This window comes from Lissotriton vulgaris, unplaced genomic scaffold, assembly GCF_964263255.1.
Source record: "Lissotriton vulgaris unplaced genomic scaffold, aLisVul1.2 SCAFFOLD_700, whole genome shotgun sequence".
NCBI classification, from domain to species: domain Eukaryota; kingdom Metazoa; phylum Chordata; class Amphibia; order Caudata; family Salamandridae; genus Lissotriton; species Lissotriton vulgaris.
The window spans coordinates 305,251-328,082 of NW_028243225.1; the positions used below are offsets into that span (position 1 = coordinate 305,251).

The window sequence follows — 22,832 nt, forward strand, 5'->3', positions numbered from 1 at the left end:
CTAGAAAGTATTTCAAAGCAAAATCACAAAAGTGGGCGAAACAACTGCTGAAAAAGGTTTCCTAAACTTCAGCTGTGAGTACCTCCAAGCTCAACAGACAATTCATGCCAAACTTTGTTAGCTATTTCTAAACTGCTGTAGGCCAAGGTTTTGTTCACAAATGTAGGTGTTATTGGCAGCGAAGCATTTCAGCTCTGTAAACCGGCATCCTTTCCATCCATCTACCCTCCTCCCTGCTCTACAATTTTGTTGTTAAATATGTAGTTTTGGATATATAAGCAGCCGTTTTAGAGGACCAACGAAGAATTTCATTTGCAGTGACCAGACAAAAGCCTTAAATAATTCAGATTATCCTTCAAAGCTTGGCTGTTTTCCGGATTTTTTTTTCTCTAAGATAAAATCCGCATCTCATCAAATGATCTGATGTGAATAGGGCCACAGGACTCTTTTGGAGTGTATGTTATCTTTAAAAATAGCCATAAATAAACAAATTGAAGTGTAATCTAGAAGTGTATACATGAGGGAAAGTTTGTACAAGACCATAGCAAAATAAATAAAGAGTAAAATCAATCAACACCATTAGCAGCCTGATAACAAAAGTGGGCCATTCTCAAATAGTAACACCTGAAGGCAAAGGGGTGTGCAAAAGTAAAATAGACCTTTACTGGCGGTGTTAGTGAAAAGATTGGGGAGAGATTTTCCTTAAATAGTAACTAATGGACAACAGTGAACTTGAGTTCTTGACTTGGGTAGAGTATGATACTCGCTGTCCGATCATCTCTTTTCAGATGTGCATTTACAGGTAAGGCAATGCAGAGTTCAGAGAGCACTTAGCAGAACTTGCTTAAGTTTAATGTTCATTAGGATAAACAGGATTGCAGTGGCAAGCAGAGGTAACTTGTTTCGGTCAGGCAGACCTTTATCAAACCTACACTCTTATTTGTTTGTAGGTTGTTAAAATAAGCATAGGACTTGGGGCGTTCACCATGAACTTAGAAGACATGGGTACATCCGCAGTGCACAGTCATATTTCAGTGCGGGTGGCTCAGAAATATACATTTTAATTAATCTATCATGTTAAGTCTCAGAAAATAGCAAGTGAATGTAGTGCTATAAAATAAAAAATGTGAATAATCTGTTTTAAAAGTATTCATCAACCCTGACAAATATATACATCCTTTTTTTTATGATAACCTATGAAAATGTCTCATTAGTAGATACATCTTTGCAGTGGCATTCCATCATTATCAAAAACAACCAATGATCATAGAAGCAAAAAAAAATCACGCCCAAGTAATCGTTTAGGTAAACATATGTACTCAAATACATTTACTACAGAACTCAAATTGTCCATTGCTTATTCCGCCAACCAACCATTGGTAAACTGAAATACTATGTTCTAATTGATTATACATTCTGGCAACCCCTGATTACATGTCAAGGTCTAATGAGCTCTACTCTGAAAATTATTCTAATGTATCCTAAACGTTCACGTTTTCCCATTGTTGACTATTGTCATCCTTCAAATATGATTCCAGTTCTAAAAAACGTGAACCCCCTCTTATAACAAAGGTTATAAGAAATCAAGGCCTAAAAAGAAGAAAGATAAGGTTACATTTATGATCAGTATATATTTATACAGCCCATTCAGCCATTGACTAAGGTCACTGTCATCTACTTATCCTTCCCAGTGAGGACATCTTTCTACAAAGCAGTTCCTTTCAGTATTCGGGACTATTATGGATGCAGTATAGTCCTTTTTAGGTTTCGCCTAGCGGAAGCTGCGCTCTGCGCAGCTTTTCCGCGCAGGCGAAATCCTGTTGAGAACCGTAGGGTGCTTTGGTTCGGCCCTCGTCGTTGATTGGCTGGCTCCGTAAACGGAGCCTTGCCATTGGACGAGGGGCCTGTCCGTCAATGCCGGACCAGACACGGGGGCGTTCCCGACATTCTTTGGCTTTTGCCGACGTCACGCGACGCCGGGAACGCCCCCGTGTCTGGTCCGGCATTGCCGGCACCCGCCTTCCTGCTCCGGCCGTCGTCAGCGTCTCTCCTCCCCCTTTCCCGCCCCCTCCCGCTTGCTTCCTGATGCCTGCCTTCCTGCTCCGGCCTCTCCTCCCCCTTTCCCGCCCCCTCCCGCTTGCTTCCTGATGCCCGGCCTCTCCTCCCCCTTTCCCGCCCACTCCCGTTTCCCAGTGCCCGTCTTCTGCTCCGGGGCTCGGGGAGGCTCTTTCAATCCTGAAAATATCTCTCCTCCCCCTTTCCCGCCCCCTCCCGCTTGCTTCCTGATGCCTGCCTTCCTGCTCCGGCCTCTCCTCCCCCTTTCCCGCCCACTCCCGTTTCCTGGTGCCCGTCTTCTGCTCCGGGGTCGGGGAGGCTCTTTCAATCCTGAAAATAATCCCCGCCGCTCTCCTAGGACAGAAATAGTTAATCTCGGCGAGCAGCGCCGCGGAGGGGGAGTTGCCTGGCCTAGGCAGCAGCAAAAACACGAGCGCGCATTCCTGCTTCTCCTTCAGCTGCCAACATCTGATTAGAAGCGGCGGCAGCACAGTCCGCCCGGCTCTGAGTGGCTGCTCCGGGCTGTCGGGGAGGAGACTGCGGACAGGGAGCCGGGTAGGAGGTACGAGAGCGGCGCAGACTGCCGGACGGTGGCTGCAGGCCCTTGGCAGCGGGAGGAGCCGGCGGACACCCCAGCCCCGGGGGACGTGCGGAGAGCCTGAGGCGTCAAGGACCTGCCTGCTGCCGTAAGTAACCGAGGATGCTCGGTGGCTCGTGCGCTGCCGTGGGGTGTCAGATGGCAGGCCGGGCCGCCGTTTGAAGAACAAGCGCTGCGCACGCAGCAGCACCGCACGTGACTTCCTTACTGCAGCGTCAGTGGGTGTTTGCATTGCCTTGCTCTCTCCGTGCCTGAAATTAGTTGTGTGAGGCCGGGCGCAATAAGCGCGCCTCTGCTCACACGCACGCAGGAAATATTTTCAAAAATGTGTCTCAGTGGCTGCTACTGGACTCACCCGACCCAACGAGTGCCAGTTATCAGTTTCCTAAAGATTAATGTGTGTTGGAGTGGAGCGCGGTGCTATTCGCACTGCCGGCTTGTATGGTGCGTGCTGCAAGCCTCTCCAAGGTGCTGCGGCGTCTGGACCGGAGTTGGATCTGTTGCTGTTCAGTCCGGGAGAGAAATTAAGAGGAGCTTGCAGCGCGCCTAATGAGTCCGGACCATAACTGCCGGAGTCGAGTTTGGGGCCTGCTGCCTCCTAAAAGCTTGTCTGCGGTACCGTGGCGTTCACTCTTGAGGCCTGAGTCTAGACACAGGTAACATACATCCTAATTATATTTAACGTTAAAGCATGAGCCATACGTGCCGAGTGCCTGTTAACTCTGCGTGAACATTTTGACATCAGCCCTTCTAAACAAGGCCTCGGGCTCTATACAACCTTTCTGAGTAGGGCTCGCACCTTGGTACGTCCACAGGGCGTGAGCCAAACCTCACTGGTGGTGCACTGTGTGCACGCCGGCATAGGCAGGGGAGGCAGCGTAATTTCAGCAATCAGGGGGTTTCCTGCAGCCCCCACCCCCAGAAAGTAATTTCTGTCTCCTGGGCGAGCCTTCCGTAATGAGTCCTAAGAAAACAGCTGCTCAACTCTTGTCAACTCGTGCTGCCATTAAGATTTTACTAAAATCCTGGAAACTCGGGCCCCCTGTGTGGTGCCTGGGAAGTGTGCAACAACCAGGCAAGTGCAGCCTATGAGTCATGGACACCCAGCAGAAGCACTATAACACGTGAGCATTCGTGCCAGCATTTCATACAAAAAATTTTAAGACCAGCATAATGCAATAATACTATTTGACCCTCTAAATGCCAAATGAGCTGTAAGCCTCGTCAGTATACAAAAGACAGGGATAAATGAACCATGATGGACTTGTATCATTAATGCTGATAGGGACAACAACATCCATGTTGAGGCTCTACTTCCACTTGCTGGAATAACACGTGGGCAAGTTGTTTGGTTTTGAAAGTAAACGCAAAGTACCAAACCAGAGACTGCGAGCTGCAGCCACTTACAGACGACAGGAGCACTGCCAGCAAGCACTTTTGCTCTCCTGTCCAAATTCACGGACCAAAGAAGCTCTCTGCCTCAGTCTTGCACTGCAGGGAAGACTTCTCGTAGGTCAGGTAAGTCCAGCGAGAGAGCATTTACTAATCTGTGCAATGGGGACATTGTCTGTGTGAGTGTGGGAGCGGGTTTAAGCTACTGTTAGAACTTCTAATTTTTCAAAAGTCTAATTTCTAATCTTTATGTATCTCCGTGCACTTCAGTGCTTGATTTTACTCATGCAAAAGTGTCACTTAAGTATCACACATTTGGCAGTTGAATCTCATAGGTACACTGGAACCACTGAAATGTCACACATAAGCAATCTGAAAACTACACAGTTGTGGGCGTTATGGAACAAGAGGCTCATTTGCAGGCAGTCTGGCCTCACCGTCCTGTTTGATACAGTTGGTTCTCAGAGTGCCCTTCCATTCCTGGTGCATTGTAGCAGTTATAAGATTTTCTTAGAGTTTCTCGTTGCTCAAATGGGTGTAATTTCTGATATTTATGCATTTCCCTCGTCTTCATTGCTTGACTTTGCTCGCGAGAAAGTGTCACTCATAGTAGTTGAATGTCACTCATAATTGCATTACAAATAAGAAAATGTCACACATAGGCAATCTGAAAACTTGGCAGCTGCGCCAACCTAAGGATCTTAGCGGCCTCTGCAGCCCAGGGCACATTTTTGCTACTGAACCTGACCTGAAACATGCCCGGGCCGCATGGTTTGTCCCCGGGACTGGGAGTCAGTGGGGCTATGAGGAGGCCGGGCCGTACCTAAGTGCTGCTCGCCTGGAGTGAGGTAATTGTATCTCTCTCTGCTAGTTTTTAATAAAATTAAGAAGAATGGACTGCGGCGGCTGTGGAGGCCAGAGCACACGGTTTGCTTTGCTGCTTACCTATGTTTGAATAATGCCCGGGCAGCATGGTTTTCCCCGGGAGTTATTGCGGCTACTACGAGGCAGCTGCGCAATACAGAATTGCCGCACGTCTTGAGTCAGTGCATAGAGTGAAGTAATGGTATCTCACACTCTGCTAGTTTCTCATAACAATAAAGATGTGCTTACTGCCTTTTAAACTAGCAGCGCCTAGTGCGCAGTCATGATTATCTTTAGCTGCCTGCTCTGTTACAAGCTGTAATTTTGCAGTCACTCACAGCCTGGGTCAGTTGAATCACTCGTTTTCATGAAACGCCCCACTCCACATACAGCCACACTAAAATCGTGTTAGGCCGTTCGGTGTTTTTGAGCCACACTGTGTCACTTAAGTCAATAGAGCCTAGTAAAGCTCTGACAGTATGTGGGGGTCATGGTGTTATCTGTGCCTTGGACAGATAGAGGTTCCCTAACCGGGGGAGGGGTGGGCGCAGACCTCTCAGGGTTAATGATTTTTACTATTGTTGGTCAAGTCAGCTTTTGGAAAAAACATTCCTACTCATTTATGTTGCATTTTTTTATTCAACCCCAGCGTGTTTCCCCCGTCTTCATTGCTTAATGTTACTCTCGTGAAGGTTTCACTCATTGTCATTGAAATGTCACTAATAATTTCACTGAAATTATGAAAGGTCACACATAGCAGTCCGAAACCTTGGCAGCTATGGTCCTTTCTCTGTTATGTGTAGAGGAAGTGGGTTGCAGGCTCTGGCCTTGGACACAGGGACAAGCCAGCACAGTAACAGGGGCAGTGTTTTAAATGGGCCTGCACTTCAAAATACTCTTCTCTTCAGTGATAGAACTTTTGTTTTGCAGTTTTGTAGCAGTACAGAGGTGTTAAAAGTACTACAATGTTCCTTGTATATTGAGCAGTTTTCGGGGCACTCACAGTGTCAAGTAAACTCTGGTGATTAATTTACCTGCTGGAGAGAGATGGGCGTTTCCTCTAGTGGCAGGTTTCATTTGTGTGAGGTAGCACAGGTGGTCGGTGGTCAAACCCAGTGTGGTGGACTGGTCTGTAGACATTGCTGAGATCATGGGCGGGGCAGACAGGGGACAGGGGACAAGGGTCCTGCACAAGCTGTGATAATATTCGTGAGATGTCACAAACAGGGTAGGTAGAACTGATGTATGTTTTGGGTTTTCTTCTGCTTTTCCTTCAGCGGCGTAGCTAGGCGGAGGCGGTCCACCCCAGGTGGCACTATTTTGGGGACGGGGGCTGTCTAGCCCTGGACCGTGTCATGTATGTGCATGTAACTTGCATGATCGAGGTAACTTTAGCGGCGATACTACGTGTTTCTCAGACCTCTTTCAGGTGCTCACCGTCCTTTTTCCCCAACACTTCCCCAGGGGGGCGGCAATCTGAAGGATAGCCCCGGGCGCCACAAGCTCTAGCTACGCCACTGGGTCATTGGGATGCCCGGCAGGCCCTGGGGGTGAGCCGCATTCTGCAGCACATTCACCGCTCTCCAATGCCTCCCTCTGCAGCCGGTCGCCGGCCCGCAGCTGTGACACCCGCATTTCTTCCGCTTTGTCCCTGCCATGTTTATTGTATCACGATCTATTTCTAGGGGGTGGCGGCGTGTGCCGCTGGCTGCACACAGCATCACCCTCATTTGTACTCCGCCTTGGTACTGATTTGATGAAAAGCCCGTGTGTTGTGGCAATGCATGAATACCTTCGCGTGTTCTGTTAAGAGCACCTATCGGCGACCTTCCATGCTCGCTTCAGGTGGTGGGGTGTATATGCAGTGAATTGAAATGGCCCCAAGTAAGATGTGCACGTCTAAGTAAACTGTGGTGTCTCACTGGCCCTTGGCATTGTCTGCTTTCTCAACACTAGAATGCACAGGTGTGCATGTAACAAAAGGTACATTTGACACGTGCTGGATGTATCCAGTGAGCGCATAGACTTATTTTGTTTCTTTCTGTTTATTGCGCATTTTCTAGTTTTTTTCTTGCATTTTTTTACGAAGCCTTGGAGTTGTCACTGGTGTACTGTGGACGATGTTAAATGATATAATTTTTGTTTCTATTTCACTGTTGGTTAAATTTCTTTTTGTGTAATTAATGTTTGTAAGCGAAGGAGGCAAAAGACCATGCAGAATATTGTACCTCTACCTTTAAAAAAAATGTTTCATGCTGCCTGGTGAAGAGATACAGTGGAAGATATGGAAGAATGTATTTGTGCACTATGCGCCTGTGTGTGGTACTGCTCTTTCTGTTGAACAGAAGAATGCCCTTCTTTTACATTGGCTAGGCCCAGAAGGGCAAGAGATCTTTTAATACTTGCCTACCCTGACAGCGGATCAAGCAGGGGAGTTGAATGATTTGGAGATATGTTTTAAAAAACATGATCTGCATTCTTTGCCCAAGACTTCAACGTTTCTCGAAAGATATTATTTTGGCGGGAGCATGCAGAGAAAAAGGGGAGAATGTTAAAGAGTAGATAACTGTTTTGAGAAAACTTGCTTCTATGTGTAATTTGGAGTGGAATTGAGATGAGCATTTGTGAGAGCTGTGTGGGCTGTGAGAGCTGTGTGGGCTGTGTGGGCTGTGTGGGCTGTGAGAGCTGTGAGGGCTGTGTGGGCTGTGAGGGATGTGAGAGCTGTGTGGGATGTGAGAGCTGTGTGGGATGTGAGAGCTGTGTGGGCTGTGAGAGCTGTGTGGGCTGTGAGAGCTGTGTGGGCTGTGAGAGCTGTGTGGGCTGTGAGAGCTGTGTGGGCTGTGAGAGCTGTGAGAGCTGTGTGGGCTGTGAGAGCTGTGTGGGCTGTGAGAGCTGTGAGAGCTGTGAGAGCTGTGTGGGCTGTGAGAGCTGTGTGGGCTGTGAGAGCTGTGTGGGCTGTGAGAGCTGTGAGAGCTGTGTGGGCTGTGAGAGCTGTGTGGGCTGTGAGAGCTGTGTGGGCTGTGAGAGCTGTGTGGGCTGTGAGGGCTGTGAGGGCTGTGAGAGCTGTGTGGGCTGTGAGAGCTGTGTGGGCTGAGAGAGCTGTGTGGGCTGTGAGAGCTGTTGGCAATGTAAATAACAATGCCATTTATTTATGAGTTAAAAAAAAAAAAAAAATGTCATGAGCAATGCCAATAACTCTAACTTTTCCAAAGGCGAAACCATTGCATTGTAAATGCTTGTTAGGTCTGACGTCAGCCAAGACTTTGATTTTACTAAAATTACATGTACAATACACATACTCATCGGAATTCAGGAAGCCCTCTTCACCCATTGTTCTGTTATTCTGTGATTCCTATTTTTCCACCCACTACCACTTTAAGCATTGTGCAGTGGATCAGCCCACTTTAGCCATTAACTAACTTTACTGTGAGTAACTGTATTTTCTCCTTCCATAAGGAGCACATTAACAAAGTATCTCTTTTCAGTGCCAGGAACTACCATACCAATATGTGCTTTCAGAGACAATAAATATATTTGCTTTTCGCCACTGAGGTTCTGCAAAATTCCCCATTGTTAAAGTTTTGTAAAAACCATTACAAAACGAAACAATCACTAACAAAGCCGAAAAACTTGCTGCCACTGCTAAAACTATTGGATTAGTCCATGCTGTTTATACTGGCCAGGTCCTGCAGCCCCACAACAATAACATTTTCCGCAAACCATGTCAAAGTTGAAAAAACAAACCTTGGCAAAGGGAAAAGGCTGGCAGCTAACGCCAGACATATTATCTTTACCAGTGCTTTTTTTCTCGTTTGGTAGGCAACTCCAAGAAACACGTCCTTCAATATGAGCTATTGAGTCTTCACTTGGGTGGGTAGTCTGTACAAACATTCTCCAGATGTGTGTGTTAGTGAGTGTATGTGTATGTGTGTATGTTAGTGAGTGCAGGGGCGGCCTTAGGCATGTGCAAGCTGTGCACCTGCACAGGGCCACCAATTCCCAGGGGCCACCACACCAATATATATCCTTAACATAATAATCCTCTGAGGATAGATACATATTTGTGTGGTGGCCCCTGGCAGGGATTGGTGGCCTCTGGCTCTGTTCCCCGTCCAAACACCCCTCCCTCCCCCCCTCTTCACTGGCCTCTATGCTCCGCCCCGCCCGGATCCCCTCTTCGGGGGCCCCCTACCTACACTCCCTGCCCAGGGCCACCATGAGCCTAGAGCCGCCCATGGTGAGTGTATGTGTGTGTGTGTGTTTGTGTTTGTGTGATAGAGAGTGTGTGTGTTATTTAGGTTACTGGAGAGCAATGCACGATTTAAATGCCACACCACCATAAACTTTCACCTCCTTGTTGATCGATTTAAAAACTGGGGCAGCAGAACCTCTAGGGGAAAAACAGTCTTGTGTTCCCAGAAGTGTTGAATACCTTTGTGATATTTCCAAGGACGCCCATACATCAGGAATGCCGAGACCTGAGGGAGAACGCAGTGGGATGGCAAAACTGTGGGCAGGTAGCATGCTGAATAACCATACTTTCTGACTGTCTGCTAATAATCCCAGAGATGCCGAACTCAGTTTTTGCTTACTTCCGTTTAGCTGCAGTATGTCACTGCTCCAACCCTTGACACACATTGTTTTCAATGTACTGCTATTAGCAGACGCTTTTTTAACATCTTTGAATAATTTTGCCTTAATCATCGCCTTTTGTTTTCTCTCGGAATGTTTTTTAGGTCTTGCCTAGGCAGCGCATGTGCTTTCTCTTCGAGACATGGTTTATCTAGAATATGGGCTTCAAGAAATGCCCATCTTTTTCATTGGTTCCTCCTACTGTCCATTGTAAACACTGCCGTTATATTGGTGAATACACTTTGTAGTCCCTCCTTTTGGACTTTTGTATCCTCCCATAAGGAATGCCCCATTACATGTGCTCTTACCTTTCAGGGTAATTATACTTTTAGAGCACACTTTTTAACATTTTGGTGGCTTGCCTCTGCTCATTAAGTGTTGTGTTTTGTGAATGAAACTTCGGTCTGCTTTATTTGCAGTGCCGTCGCTTAATCTAACCTCCCCCAAATTCCCTTACCTCTCCCATTAACATTCCTGCCCGCCCCCACCACCCCTCTGAGGTCGCTGCTCATTTTTTTTTGGTTAATTTAAATTAAATTACGCCTCATTTGCAGTGCCCTCACTTAATCTCCATGTGCTGTCTCCCTCCGCCCCTACACCATTCTCACAACACTGCTTCCCTGCTTCCACCACCCCTTCGAGATCGCTGCATGTTTTTTTGTGGCTATCCAGGTGCTCTTCAGGGGAACGGGTGAAATGAATTGATTTGTCCAGAATCACAGGATGTAAACCGACGCTGAGATTAAAACACGGATCCCTAGCTACCGAGTCGGCAGCTCTGACCGCTGAGCAACATCCTCTACCTCTGGGGATTCCTGTTCGAGTCTCCCTTTGTTGACATAGCAGTGCCAGCAAAAACGAGGTAGTGGGCGAAAGGAATGACGTGGTTACATTCCATCAAAAGAATATATTTGAAAAAAACAAACATGCAAATATATTCTTGGATGTTCCTTGCACCCACTTTGCTGGCACAGCTATATTGGTAAAAAACAAAATGCGTGCGTCTCTCTGCATCTCCCTGTGCTGTTTCCCCCCACCCCACTACAACACTTCTTGCCTTCTCCCGCCACCCCTCCAAGATCGCTGCTTGTTATTCTCATAGTTGGGAGTATTTCCTTTTTCTCAGCACTGTTAAAAATGGAATGCAAATTAAAAGAAAGTGGAGGCCGTGCCCTGCATATTGTACCCCAGATATCCACAGCGATCTAAATACATCCCTTGTCAGACATGAGTAACTGCGTCCTGATAAAAGCGGGCTAACATAGCCGTTTATCCTTCAGGAGTCATTCAGATGACTACTCTTCAGGAAACAGTGGCACAGTTAATTTACAGCACTTCGAAGATGCAAGCTACTGGCAGTGCTGTATACGTACAGGATAAGTTACCAAATTTTTTAAATTTACTTTCTCGTGTCTCCTGGTCCAAGCTACCCTTCCCTTGGTATGCTGCAGTGTCCTTTTAGGAAGACATTCTTGCCATTGATTTTCTTTGTCATTGTAAGTTCAAAATCTGCTTCTTTGGGAGCTTTCAAGGCACATAGAAAAAGCAGTGATCTGACATAGCTTCTTGTCTTTGATGTGCGGACACTTAAAAGAATGACGTGACAGTCTGTTATGAACTGCACAGAGGGAATTAGTTAAACGTTTAAGTACTCCATGGGAATGTAATCTTTCACAGGAGGGGAGCACTGAGTTAATTGTGTTTACAAAAATTGCAGGGGAAGGGATGTTTTGTGGCATGCACACAATTTCTAGGAGCTTTTTTTCTTCTTCCAAAATGAACTGTGGATGTTCCTTATTAATCTCCCAATCTGGCGACGTATATGCACAGTAGGCACCCATTTATTGATCATTTTATTGTAGATTTTCTTCCTATTTCGGTCTAAATTGCACTTTTACAACTAGCTCGGTAGAAATAAGCATTGTTACCTAAAGACTGGTTTAAAACTACCAAGTACCGCCCAACATGGTGACCGTTTGAATCCACTTGCAAGCTTTAACCGAAATGGGCGTGACTTTTTGTAGGTAGCCTTAATCAAATGCGTCTTTTATAGTCTTTTGTGTGTTTCTTATTATACTGCCGAAGTAGTGATCATGGACTGTTGGAAGAGGCAAAGGGACTGATTTTATTAATGTATGAATGGCATTAGTATAAGAGGATTACCGAGTATGCCAGGGAGTGCTTGAAGTCGGATTTAAATGTATTTAAGGTGTAGCTAATACATTTCCTTTTTTATTGTTTCTAGCGTTCATCCAGTCTGATAATGTGATAGAAGTGCTGCGCTTCGACAAAGGAGGCCTGTTACAGGTAACTACACTCTTGCCTTTAAGCGCACCGCCATTTAAAACTAAACTGCATGTTTGTTGTTGAAATTAACAACGTTCTTTTAGCAGTATGCAAAGTTACTTAATCGCTAGACACCTTTCAATGTTTTAGCACTTTAAAAATTCCTACATAATGTAAGCCTGACATTGTACGGAAGTGCAGCTGGAGTTTTAAGTCACCCTTTTTAGGTCGAGGACCGCCGCACTGCGAAGCAGTGGGAGGAGTCCGAAGAGTTTGTTTTTAGGTTAGGGAGGCTTGAACCTGCCCTTCTCCTTCATTGGCTGGCTTCCTAAACTGAGGCCAGCCATTGGAGGAGAGGGGCGTCACTCCTTTCACGCCCCGTCTTTCGGTTTTGGGGGCGTGTTTTTTGCGTTCTTTCGCCCTGTGACATCATCTGTCACTCAGAACGCAAAAAACACGCCCCTGATTCCAAAATTTTCGGAGCTTTGGGGCCGCCATTTTGCTGCTTTGTAAAACCAGGAGAGCAGCGTCAGACATGAGGTAACTATCCTTCTCTTGCCTCTGCCACCCTGTTTGTGTTTTTCGAGCCTCTGTGCCCACAGCCCTCCTCCATCCCGCTCTCGCCCCCCCTTCTCTCCGCCCGCAGCTCTCGTTCGTCCCGCTCTCACCCCCCCTTTTCTCCGCACGCAGCTCTTCTTCGTCCCGCTCCCCGCTCCCCCCGCCCGCAGTTCTCCTTCGTCCCGCTCCCCCCCTTCCCTCTGTCCGCAGCTCTCCTTTGTCCCGCTCTCGCAGCAGGCCCAGCTGTGCACGTACAAGGGGTGTGGGGTGGTGCATTACGGCAGAAGTATAGCCAGCGGTGCGTGCTGTAGCTGGCCTCGGCAGTTGCAAATGTGCACATCTGTAGCAGCTGGCCCAGCTGCCAGCGTAGGTCTGTGGCCGTTCATATCTGCAAGGCAAAGCCAGTAGACGCAGAGGGTGTGTGGGGTGGTGCAAATCTGCGGTAGTACAGCAGTGCGTGCAGTAGCTGGCCTAGGTAGTAGTGTCTGCACATCTGTAGCCGCAGGCTATGCTGTGCACTTAGAGGATGCCTGTGGTTGTTTGTATCTGCAGAGCATAGCTAGCAGTGCGTGCGGTTGCTGGCCTAGGCTGTGGTATAGCTGCAGGCTCAACTGTGCACGTAGAGAATGAATGTCTGTAGTGGTCGATGTCTGCCGTAGTGCATGCCGGCCTAGGCAGTGGAGAGACTGCACATCTGTGGCCGCGGGCCCAGCTGTGCACGTAGAGGATATGGGACGGCAATATCCTAGAACATGCAGTGCGTGCGGTTGCTGGCCTGGGTTGTAGTGTGTAAGCACATCTGTGGCCGCAGGCTCAGCTGAGCACGTACAGAATGTCTGTTGTGGTTCGTCTGCGGTAGTGCAAGCAGTGCGTGCGGTAGCTGACCTAGATAGTAGTGTGTATGCACATCTGTAGCCGCAGGCTGTGCAGTGCACTTAGAGGATTCCTGTGGAGGTTCGTATTTGCAGAGCATAGCTAGCGGTGCGTGCGGTGGCCGGCCTAGGCAGTGGAGAGAGTGCACATATGTGGCCGCTCTGCAGCAGGCTCAGCGATGCTTGTATGAGTCAGTGAGGGTTGGGACCAGCGGATTCTGCAACAGCCGGCCCAGCAGCACACGCTACAGCTGGATGGGGGGAGGTGTCAGTGCACATTTACAGCCTGCACACTCGAGAAACTCAATAGGGCACAGGGCAGTGCCCATCCGTAGAATCTGCCCGGGTGCATATCTTGTCAGACTTATCATTGCATGTTCTCGTATCAGCTGAGGGGTGGGGTGCATAGCGCCTGCACAAGGCAGAGTCTTCCAGGTTAGAGCGTTGGGCGTATCTGCAGCAGCTCTGTGCATTACACATTGAGAACGGCAGCACAATACCGAGCATTACATGTTGTGTGTGTGGGGTGGGGGGGTTGCATATCTGCAGCAGTAGGGCCGAACGTTGTGGATACATCATCTGAAAGAGACACGTTAGTGATAGATTCCTTACCTTAGAATATCCCCAGGCGTCAGACTGGATCCGGAAAATTTTGCGTAGCAGTACCCTTGCGCGTCGGTAGGCGTCGTCTGCGGCTCCGCGTCCGTCGTCGGCGTCGTGGGCGCCGTGATGACGTCGTCGGAGTATATAGACGCCGCCTCCGCGTGCTGACGTCAGTTCTTCTTTTTTCCGCGCCAGCCAGCGCAGATCTGGAAAAAGCAGTTCCCTGGTCATTTTTTGACTAACTTTTTGGATCTTTTTGATCTCTTTCGAAGTCTTCACGACTCCGACGGTGCCGTTAGGGATGCCCGGCTTCAAGCACTGCGGCGGTTGCGAGCGACTCATGTCGGTAACGGACCCGCACCGACTGTGCCTGACGTGTTTGGGCGTCGACCATGACGACGAGGCCTGCTCCGACTGTCGGGCCCTCTCGAGGAAGGCCAGGCGGGAGCGGTCCCGCAGGCGACTCGAGATCCGCCAGTCGGCCCCGCGCCAAGTGAGGTCCCGGTCCCGGTCCCACGGGAGGTCGAGGGACAGGTCGCGGGGGCGGAGCCGTCACAGCTCCGGGAGTCGGCGCCACTCCTCCGGGTCCAAGTCGTCAGGTAAGAAGCATAAGAAGTCGAAGAGACGTCATCGCTCTTCCGACTCCCCCCGACGCTCGCGCGATGCGGCCGGGGGTTCGGGTGACACCGCCCACGCGGCTCCTCAGGAGTCGCGGGCGCCGCGTTCGGCTCCATACCCCCCGGTCCCTGGGCTGAACGCGACGCCGGGGGAGATAGAGCGCTTCCTCATGGCCATGAGGTCCCTTTCTTCCCCGACGGGTTCCACGGCGCCTTCGGGCCCAGTGAACCCGTCTGGGGGCCCTAGTGGGTCGGGTTCAACCCCGACGCCGTCGGGTGCTTCGGCCTCGACGCCGCCGACGTCTCAGACGCCGGCGCCACAGGGCTCTGCGATCCCGACGCCGCCGCTGCCCTCGGGCTCGGCGCCGCAGGGTTCGGCGGTCCCGGCGTCGTCGGTGCCTTCGGGTCCGATGCCGCAGGGCGCCGTTCGGCCCTCGTCGGGCGATGGAGCGTCCCCGGTGGACCTTACGACCCCCCCGGGGTCGGTCCGTGTGGTGTCCCCGCCGGCGTCGGTTCCGGCCGACGCCGTCCCCAATTCCTCTTCTGTATGGGTTCCGGCGTCGGGACGGGGCCTGTCGGCGCCGATCTCGACGCCGGTCGGGGATTTCTATCCCTGTGACCCATCCTCATTCACTTACGTCCCTGAGTCTCAGGAGATGGGGGAAGTGGAGGATTGGGAGGGGTCTGAGGACCCTCTGACAAGGGAATGTCAGTCTAACATGGACTGGACAGGAGACCTTGGGGAGGCCAGTGGCCTGGACACCTCTCCAGACACTGGATTCGTCTCTCCTCCTTCCGTGGCTTCGGAGGAGGGCGCTACATATAGTGTGGTGTTGATGAGGGCTGCTCAGGCCTTGGGCCTCGAGCTCCCCGTCGCGGCCGTGAGGACTAATCTCCTCACTGAGGTCCTTAAGCCGCAGTCATGCTCCATGGAGCCAATGCTGCCGTTTAATGAGGCCTTGTCGGACGTTCTGTTGGGCACTTGGTCCAGGCCCGCTACAGGTTCGCCTGTAGATAGGAACGTGGCCAGACGCCACCGCCCGGCTCCGGGCGACCCATGTTTCCTGTCCACCCACCCCACCCCCGAGAGTCTGGTCATCCAGGCCTCTAACTCCCAGACCGCCTTCCCGTCAGCGCCCCCTGATCGGGAATCCAAGAGGTACGAGGCCTTTGGCAAAAAAGTCTTCTCGTCCCTTAGTTGTGGACTGCGGTCTTCCAACACCGCATGCCTCTTGGGCCGTTACACCCATTCTATATGGGACACGGTGGCGGAAGTGCTGCCAGAGTGCCCGTTGGAGGTACGGGCCAAACTCGGCCAAGCCCTTGTGGAGGGTCGGGACGCAGCGAAGTATTCGATCAGGTGCGGACTGGACACCACTGACTCGCTGGGCAGAGCGATGGCTACGACGGTGGCGATTCGACGCCACGCCTGGCTTAGGTCCGCCAACTTCTCGGCTGATGTCCAGAATACTCTCATGGACATGCCGTTCGATGGCCGTCGCCTCTTTGGCGACAAGGCAGACCACGCGCTCGAGCGCTTTAAGGACTCCAGGGCTACGGCCAAGTCCTTGGGCCTCTCGGCCCCGCGCCAGCAAGTGGCTGCTTTTCGCCCCTTTCGTGGCCACGGAAGGGGCGTCCCCACACGTGCCGCCAGCCACTCGCCGCAAACTGTCGTCCAGCGCGGCGGCGGCCGTGGAAACCGCCGTGGAGGCGGTAGGGGAGGCAAGCGGAGCCAGTCCACACCTGCCCCCGCAGCATCCGCCTCTAAACCCTCCTAGTCCGTGCTTTCCGGCCCAGGTGACGCCAGTGGGAGGCAGGGTTCGCCATCACCACTCTCACTGGCGCACAGTCACTTCGGACAGGTGGGTGCTGCAGATCGTCCGAAGGGGCTACTCCCTCCCCTTCGAGACGACCCCTCCAGCCATGCCACCGCAACACCACCGCGTGTCGGGGGATCACTTGCGGCTCCTGCGGGAGGAAGTTTCGGCCCTCTTGGCCAAGGGGGCCATCGAGCGCGTTCCTGGGCCAGAAGTAGGACGTGGTTGCTACTCCCACTACTTTCTGGTACCCAAGAAGGGCAAAGGGGGCCTACGCCCTATCTTGGACCTGAGGAACGTCAACGGCTTCCTCCGGAAGGAGCGGTTCAAAATGCTGACACTGGCTCAGGTCTTGGCTGCCCTAGACCCAGGAGACTGGATGGTAGCGTTGGACTTGCAGGATGCGTATTTCCACATCCCCGTCCTGCCGGCCCACCGGCGTTACCTGCGGTTCACGGTAGGCCTCGAGCACTTTCAGTTTACCGTGCTCCCCTTCGGCCTTACCAGCGCCCCACGGGTGTTCACGAAGGTGATGGCGGTGGTCGCAGCTCACCTGCGCAGGTTAGGGGTTTCAGTCTTCCCCTACCTAGACGACTGGTTGTTGAAGGCGGGCTCGCCCCAGGCAGTCGTCCACCACCTCCAGACTACGGCGGATCTCCTGCACAGGCTGGGATTTTCCATCAATGTGCCGAAGTCGCACCTGTGCCCCTCTCAGAAGCTCCTTTTCATCGGAGCGGTTCTCGACTCGGCGCAGTTTCGGGTTTACCCGCCCGAACAGCGAGTCCGGGATATACAGGCCCTGATCCCGGTCTTCGGGCCGTTATCCCGGGTTTCGGTCAGGTTGACGCTGAGGCTTCTGGGACTGATGGCCTCCTGCATCCTTCTGGTGCATCACGCACGGTGGCGGATGCGGGCTCTGCAGTGGGACCTGAAGTTTCAGTGGGCCCAGCACCGGGGCAACCTTTCCGACCACGTCCTGATCTCGGAGGGCACTGCGAGACAGCTGCAGTGGTGGCTCACGGACCGCGATTGGGTCAACGGCAGATCCCTCTCCCTTCCCCAACCGGAGCACGTAGTTGTGACGGACGCGTCCCTCCAGGGCTGGGGTGGCCACTTGGGAGAGGCGGAGATCAGAGGACTCTGGTCTCCGGCGGAGTCCCGGCTCCATATCAATCTGTTGGAGCTGCGGGCGATTCGTCTGGCACTGAAAGCATTCCTCCCGTCTGTCCGAGGGAGTGCAGTGCAGGTGTTCACGGACAACACCACCGCCATGTGGTACTGCAACAAACAGGGCGGTGTGGGGTCGTGGACCCTCTGCCAGGAGGCTCTGCGCCTCTGGCAATGGCTGGAACATCAGGGCGTGACCCTGGTGGTTCAACACCTGGCAGGTTCTCTGAACGCCAGGGCGGACGAACTCAGCCGTCGGTGCTCGATGGATCACGAATGGCGTCTGCACTCGGACGTGGCGCAAGGCCTCTTTCTGCGTTGGGGAGAGCCTTGGTTAGATCTATTCGCCACCGAAGAGAACGCGCAATGTCATCGGTTCTGCGCGTTGGAATTTCCAAGGCGGCACTCGCTCGGAGACGCTTTTCGTCGCGAGTGGAGCTGCGGTCTGTTGTACGCCTTTCCGCCTATACCTCTTCTGCCCAGAGTGCTGAAGAAGATCAAGCGCGACCGGGCACAAGTCATCCTTGTGGCTCCGGACTGGGCACGAAGGTACTGGTATCCCGAGCTACTCAGTATGTCAGTCGATCCCCCGGTTCGTCTGCCTCTTCAGGAGGACCTTCTGTCGCAGCAGCAGGGGACGGTCCTCCACCCGAACCTGTCCAGTCTCCACCTCCATGCATGGAGATTGAGCGGCGGCAGTTGAGGCCATTTGACTTGCCTCCTGAAGTTTGCAACATCATTCTGGCAGCCAGGCGTCCCTCCACAAAAACGGTATACGCCTGCAGGTGGCAAAGATTTGTGGCATGGTGCACAGCAAAGGCTGTGGATCCTCTCAATGCCCCTCTCTCTGAGATTCTTCTCTTCCTTCTTTCTCTCGCCCAGCAGGGCTCTGCTCTGGGCACTGTCAAGGGCTATCTTTCGGCTCTTTCAGCCTTTCTGAGGCTGCCTGACCAACCCTCTTTGTTCAAGTCCCCTATCGTAAATCGATTCCTGAAGGGCATCACTCATACTTTTCCTCCTGTTCCCTTCGTGATGCCTCAGTGGGACTTGAACCTGGTTCTGACATTTCTGATGTGCGCTCCCTTTGAGCCTCTTCACAACTGTCCACTTCGCCTTCTTTCTTTAAAGACTGCCTTCCTGGTAGCCATCACCTCTGCCAGGAGAGTGAGTGAGCTCCAGGCTCTCTCTTGTAAGCCTCCTTTCCTTTCAGTCCATCCGGACAAGGTTGTTTTGAGGACTAGGCCCTCCTTCTTGCCTAAGGTGGTCACGGCCTTCCACATGGGGCAGTCCATCACATTGCCCACCTTCTTTCCGCCTCCGCACCCCTCAAGAGAGGAGGAGAGGCTCCACCGTCTGGACCCAAAACGTGCGCTCTCATTCTATCTGGATCGCACACGCCAGTTCCGGGTGGATGATCAACTCTTTGTTGGGTACGCGGGCGCTAAGAAAGGGAAAGCGGTGCACAAGAGGACCATTTCTAGATGGATTATCATGTGCATCCAGGCGTGTTACTCCTTGGCAAAGAAGGAACCACCTGTTGGGCTGCGGGCTCATTCCACTCGAGCCACGGCCACTACAACTGCCTTGGGCCGAGGTGTGCCCCTGCAGGACATTTGCCAGGCTGCTACGTGGGCTTCGTTGCACACGTTTGCGAGGCACTACTGCCTGGACAGTCAAGTCCGGAGAGATGGCTACTTCGGCCGTTCCGTTCTCCAGGACTTTCTGGTGTGAATATTGGTTCGCAGACCCACCACCACGGGGATGGTATTGCTGGGGTATCTATTCTAAGGTAAGGAATCTATCACTAACGTGTCTCTTTCAGATGCACAAGTTACTACTTGTGTAACGATATATCTGTAAGAGACATTAGTTAGTGATAGATTCCTTACCGACCCACCCATCCTCCCCGTTCTGCGAACCGATATCTAGGGTTAAGGTCATCCCCTTTCAGGGCCCTAGTTTCTTGGCACCAGTGTCGGTTTTTGTCATGGCTCTGCGCTTCTGGCGCGGAAAAGCTGTGGCTAAGAACTGACGTCAGCACGCGGAGGCGGCGTCTATATACTCCGACGACGTCATCACGGCGCCCACGACGCCGACGACGGACGCGGAGCCGCAGACGACGCCTACCGACGCGCAAGGGTACTGCTACGCAAAATTTTCCGGATCCAGTCTGACGCCTGGGGATATTCTAAGGTAAGGAATCTATCACTAACTAATGTCTCTTACAGATATATCGTTACACAAGTAGTAACTTGTGCTTCAGAAGCCGGTCCAGCACAACATGTTTGGATATGGGGGTGGTTTCGGGTGCATAACTGCATGGCCATTCTGAGCACTACATGTGCAGGAGCATACCGAGCATAACATGTTTGGATGTCAGTGTGGGGGGTGCATAACTGCAGTCCAAACATTATATGTTTTACTGCAGAAGAGAGAAATTAGCCCGGGGTAGGGGGGGGTGGGGGGCTGTGTAACCCCGGCCCTCAACATCTGTCTTGGCGGGAGATGAGGCGGTGGGGGTGTCATCTTGTGTACCGACTGTCCAACAAAATATGGGGGTGGGTCGCACCAGGAGTGCTTCAGCAACGGTGCTGCGGTGCCACCCCCAGCTGTGAGACCTGTGCACATCCGTCGTAGCAGGCCGACTGGACACCCAGGGTCAGAGAGCAGCCGTGCCCTTTGCAGAGCGCCCAGCACAGTGCGTCTATGATGGGAGCGGATGTGCGTGCATGTCCTCAGCGGTACCCCCAGGAGCAGGTCCAACCAGCATTGGAGGGGGATACCGGAAGCTGCACGCGCAGCTGAACTTGGGTGGGGCTTACGTCAGAGGCAGGCCCTGCATGCATAGGCAAGCTGAGGTGTGAGGGTGGGGAAGGGGGGCAGCACTTCTGCCTATCTGCCCATGCACAATTGTGCAGAATGCGTGCTGGTCTTCTGACTTAGGCTCAGCCTCGTACTTCCTGGTGGGGCGTGCACTTCTGGAAATACTGGCCTAACTATATGTAAGAGTAGCGCATTACTGCTACCAGGGACATCTTAAGGATTTCGGGGACCCTGGGCCAAAGTCATTTTATGGGCCCCTGTTCGGGACAATTTTGAATTTCAGCTCTTTCATGTCCACAGCATTTAAAATAATCTGTTTGAGAATTATTCAGTGTCATCAGGGCAAGGCTCCCCGCAGAACAGCGCTAGCTTTATCTGGGGTCCCCCTGAATGACTAGGGCCCTAGGTCAGAGTCCACTTTGCCCATGCCTTAAACGACTATGATTGCAGCAGACCTAGCAGCGCAAGCAGAAAGCAGCGAGGTGGATGCGAGTTGCTATGGGCATTTGAAACGGTCTGTGTAGCTTTGCATGGAGGAGCTATGGGAGGGAAGTGCTGCAGTGACAGCATACGGGCAGCCCAGATGTGAGAAGATAGGTTGCTAGTGCCTATGTGCAGTAGTAGGCCTTGCTGTGTATGGGAGTAAGAGGGGGGCCCTGCACATCGGCTTGCTTGCTCATATATACACATAGTGGCAGTTGCCACTGTGCAATTAATCAGGTTAGTTTCTATGGGAGGAGTTTTTTCTGTTTTGCTAATAACTTAGCCACCCTTTCACAAATGTGCACAAAAAAAGTTCACCCACCTCTCGCTCTTTAATGGAAAGTTTTATGCTAAACCGTCAAGTGGGAGCCGGGGTGAGGGGGGATTAAAAAAGTGCTATTTCCCATGCTTTCAATAGGAAACTTCACTCTCTGGTACAGAAAAAGTGGCTGATCCCGATTTGACACAATGTTAGACCTTTACTTAGTGTGCTTTTTGAGATTTTGTGAAAATCTTTTCTGCTGTTTTTGAGGATTCTTCTTGTCCAGATATGCTCGAATTGTCTAATTTAAAGGGGAAAAGTCCGCCTGATTGGCTGACCACAACAGGAACATGTTGTTGTGGCAGGACTCTGACATGGTTCCTGCGTCATAAAAAAAAAAATAGGGGCCAGATTGAGAACAGCATTAACCCCCAAGGGCTTGGGGGGGGGGGGGGAGCCCACGGGGAACCCCATTAATTGACTTGCTGCAACAAGGACTACATGAACTAATGAAGGATTTGTAAAGCACTTAGCTGCCCTTAGGCTTCCCAGTGCTGTGCAGTCAAGTACTGAGTTTATGCAAGTTAAACCTTACAGATATTGCGTGAACAGCCCTGTTTAGGTCGAGGACCGTCGCACAGCGAAGCTGTGGGAGGAGTCCGAAGAGTTTGTTTTTAGGTTAGGGGGGCTTGAACCCGCCCCTCTCCTCCATTGGCTGGCTTCCTAAACGGAGGCCAGCCATTGAAGGAGAGGGGCGTCACTCCTTTCAAGCCCTGTCTCTTTCGGATTCGGGGGCATGTTTTTTGCGTTCTTTCGCCTTGTGACGTCATCTGTCACTCAGAACGCAAAAAACACCCCCCGATTCCGAAATTTTCGGAGCTTTGCGGCCGGCATTTTGCTGCTCGGTAAAACCAGGAGAGCAGCGTCGGACATGAGGTAACTATCCCTTGTCTTGCCTCTGCCATCCTGTTTGTGCCATTTTTCTTGCCTCTGTGCCCACAGCCCTCCTCCGTCCCACCCCCCCCTTCTCTTCGCCCGCAGCTCTTCTTCGTCCCGCTCGCGCCCCCCTTCCCTCCGCCCGCAGCTCTCCTTCATCCCGCTCTCGCCCCCCCCTTTCCTCCGCCCGCTGCTCTCCTCTGGGTGTGTGTGGCTCTGGGTGTGTGTGGCTCTGGGTGTGTGTGGCTCTGTGTGTGCGTGTGTGGCTCTGGGTGGGTGTGTGTGGCTCTGGGTGGGTGTGTGTGGCTCTGGGTGGGTGGGTGTGGCTCTGGGTGTGTGTGTCTGGCTCTGGGTGTGTGTGTGTGCCTCTGGGTGTGTGTGTGTGTGGCTCTGGGTGTGGCTCTGGGTGTGTGTGTGGATCTGGGTGTGGGTGTGGCTCTGGGTGTGTGTGTGTGTGGCTCTGGGTGTGTGTGTGTGTGTGGCTCTGGGTGTGTGTGTGTGTGCCGCTCTGGGTGTGTGTGTGTGTGGCTCTGGGTGTGTGTGTGTGTGTGTGTGTGGCTCTGGGTGTGTGTGTGTGTGTGTGGCTCTGGGTGTGTGTGTGTGTGTGGCTCTGGGTGTGTGTGTGTGTGTGGCTCTGGGGGTGTGTGTGTGTGGCTCTGGGTGTGTGTGTGTGTGTGGCTCTGGGTGTGTGTGTGTGGGGCTCTGGGTGTGTGTGTGTGTGGGGCTCTGGGTGTGTGTGTGTGGGGGGGGGCTCTGTGTGTGTGGGGGGCTCTGTGTGTGGGGGGGCTCTGTGTGTGTGTGGGGGGGCTCTGTGTGTGTGTGGGGGGGCTCTGTGTGTGTGTGGGGCTCTGTGTGTGTGTGTGTGTG

The 22,832-nt window shown here is 52.0% G+C and overlaps 1 protein-coding gene across 1 annotated transcript in view; it reads left to right on the forward strand.

The window, feature by feature from the left end:
* LOC147668662 (transmembrane protein 131-like) overlaps positions 1-22,832 on the forward strand; it is a gene marked incomplete at its 3' end in the record, with an annotated part of 812,034 nt that overhangs the window by 192,164 nt on the left and 597,038 nt on the right. The window contains exon 2 of the mRNA XM_086948537.1: positions 11,787-11,848. Within this exon, the coding sequence (XP_086804663.1) occupies positions 11,787-11,848 (62 nt within the window). The remainder of the gene's footprint in view (positions 1-11,786; positions 11,849-22,832) is intronic.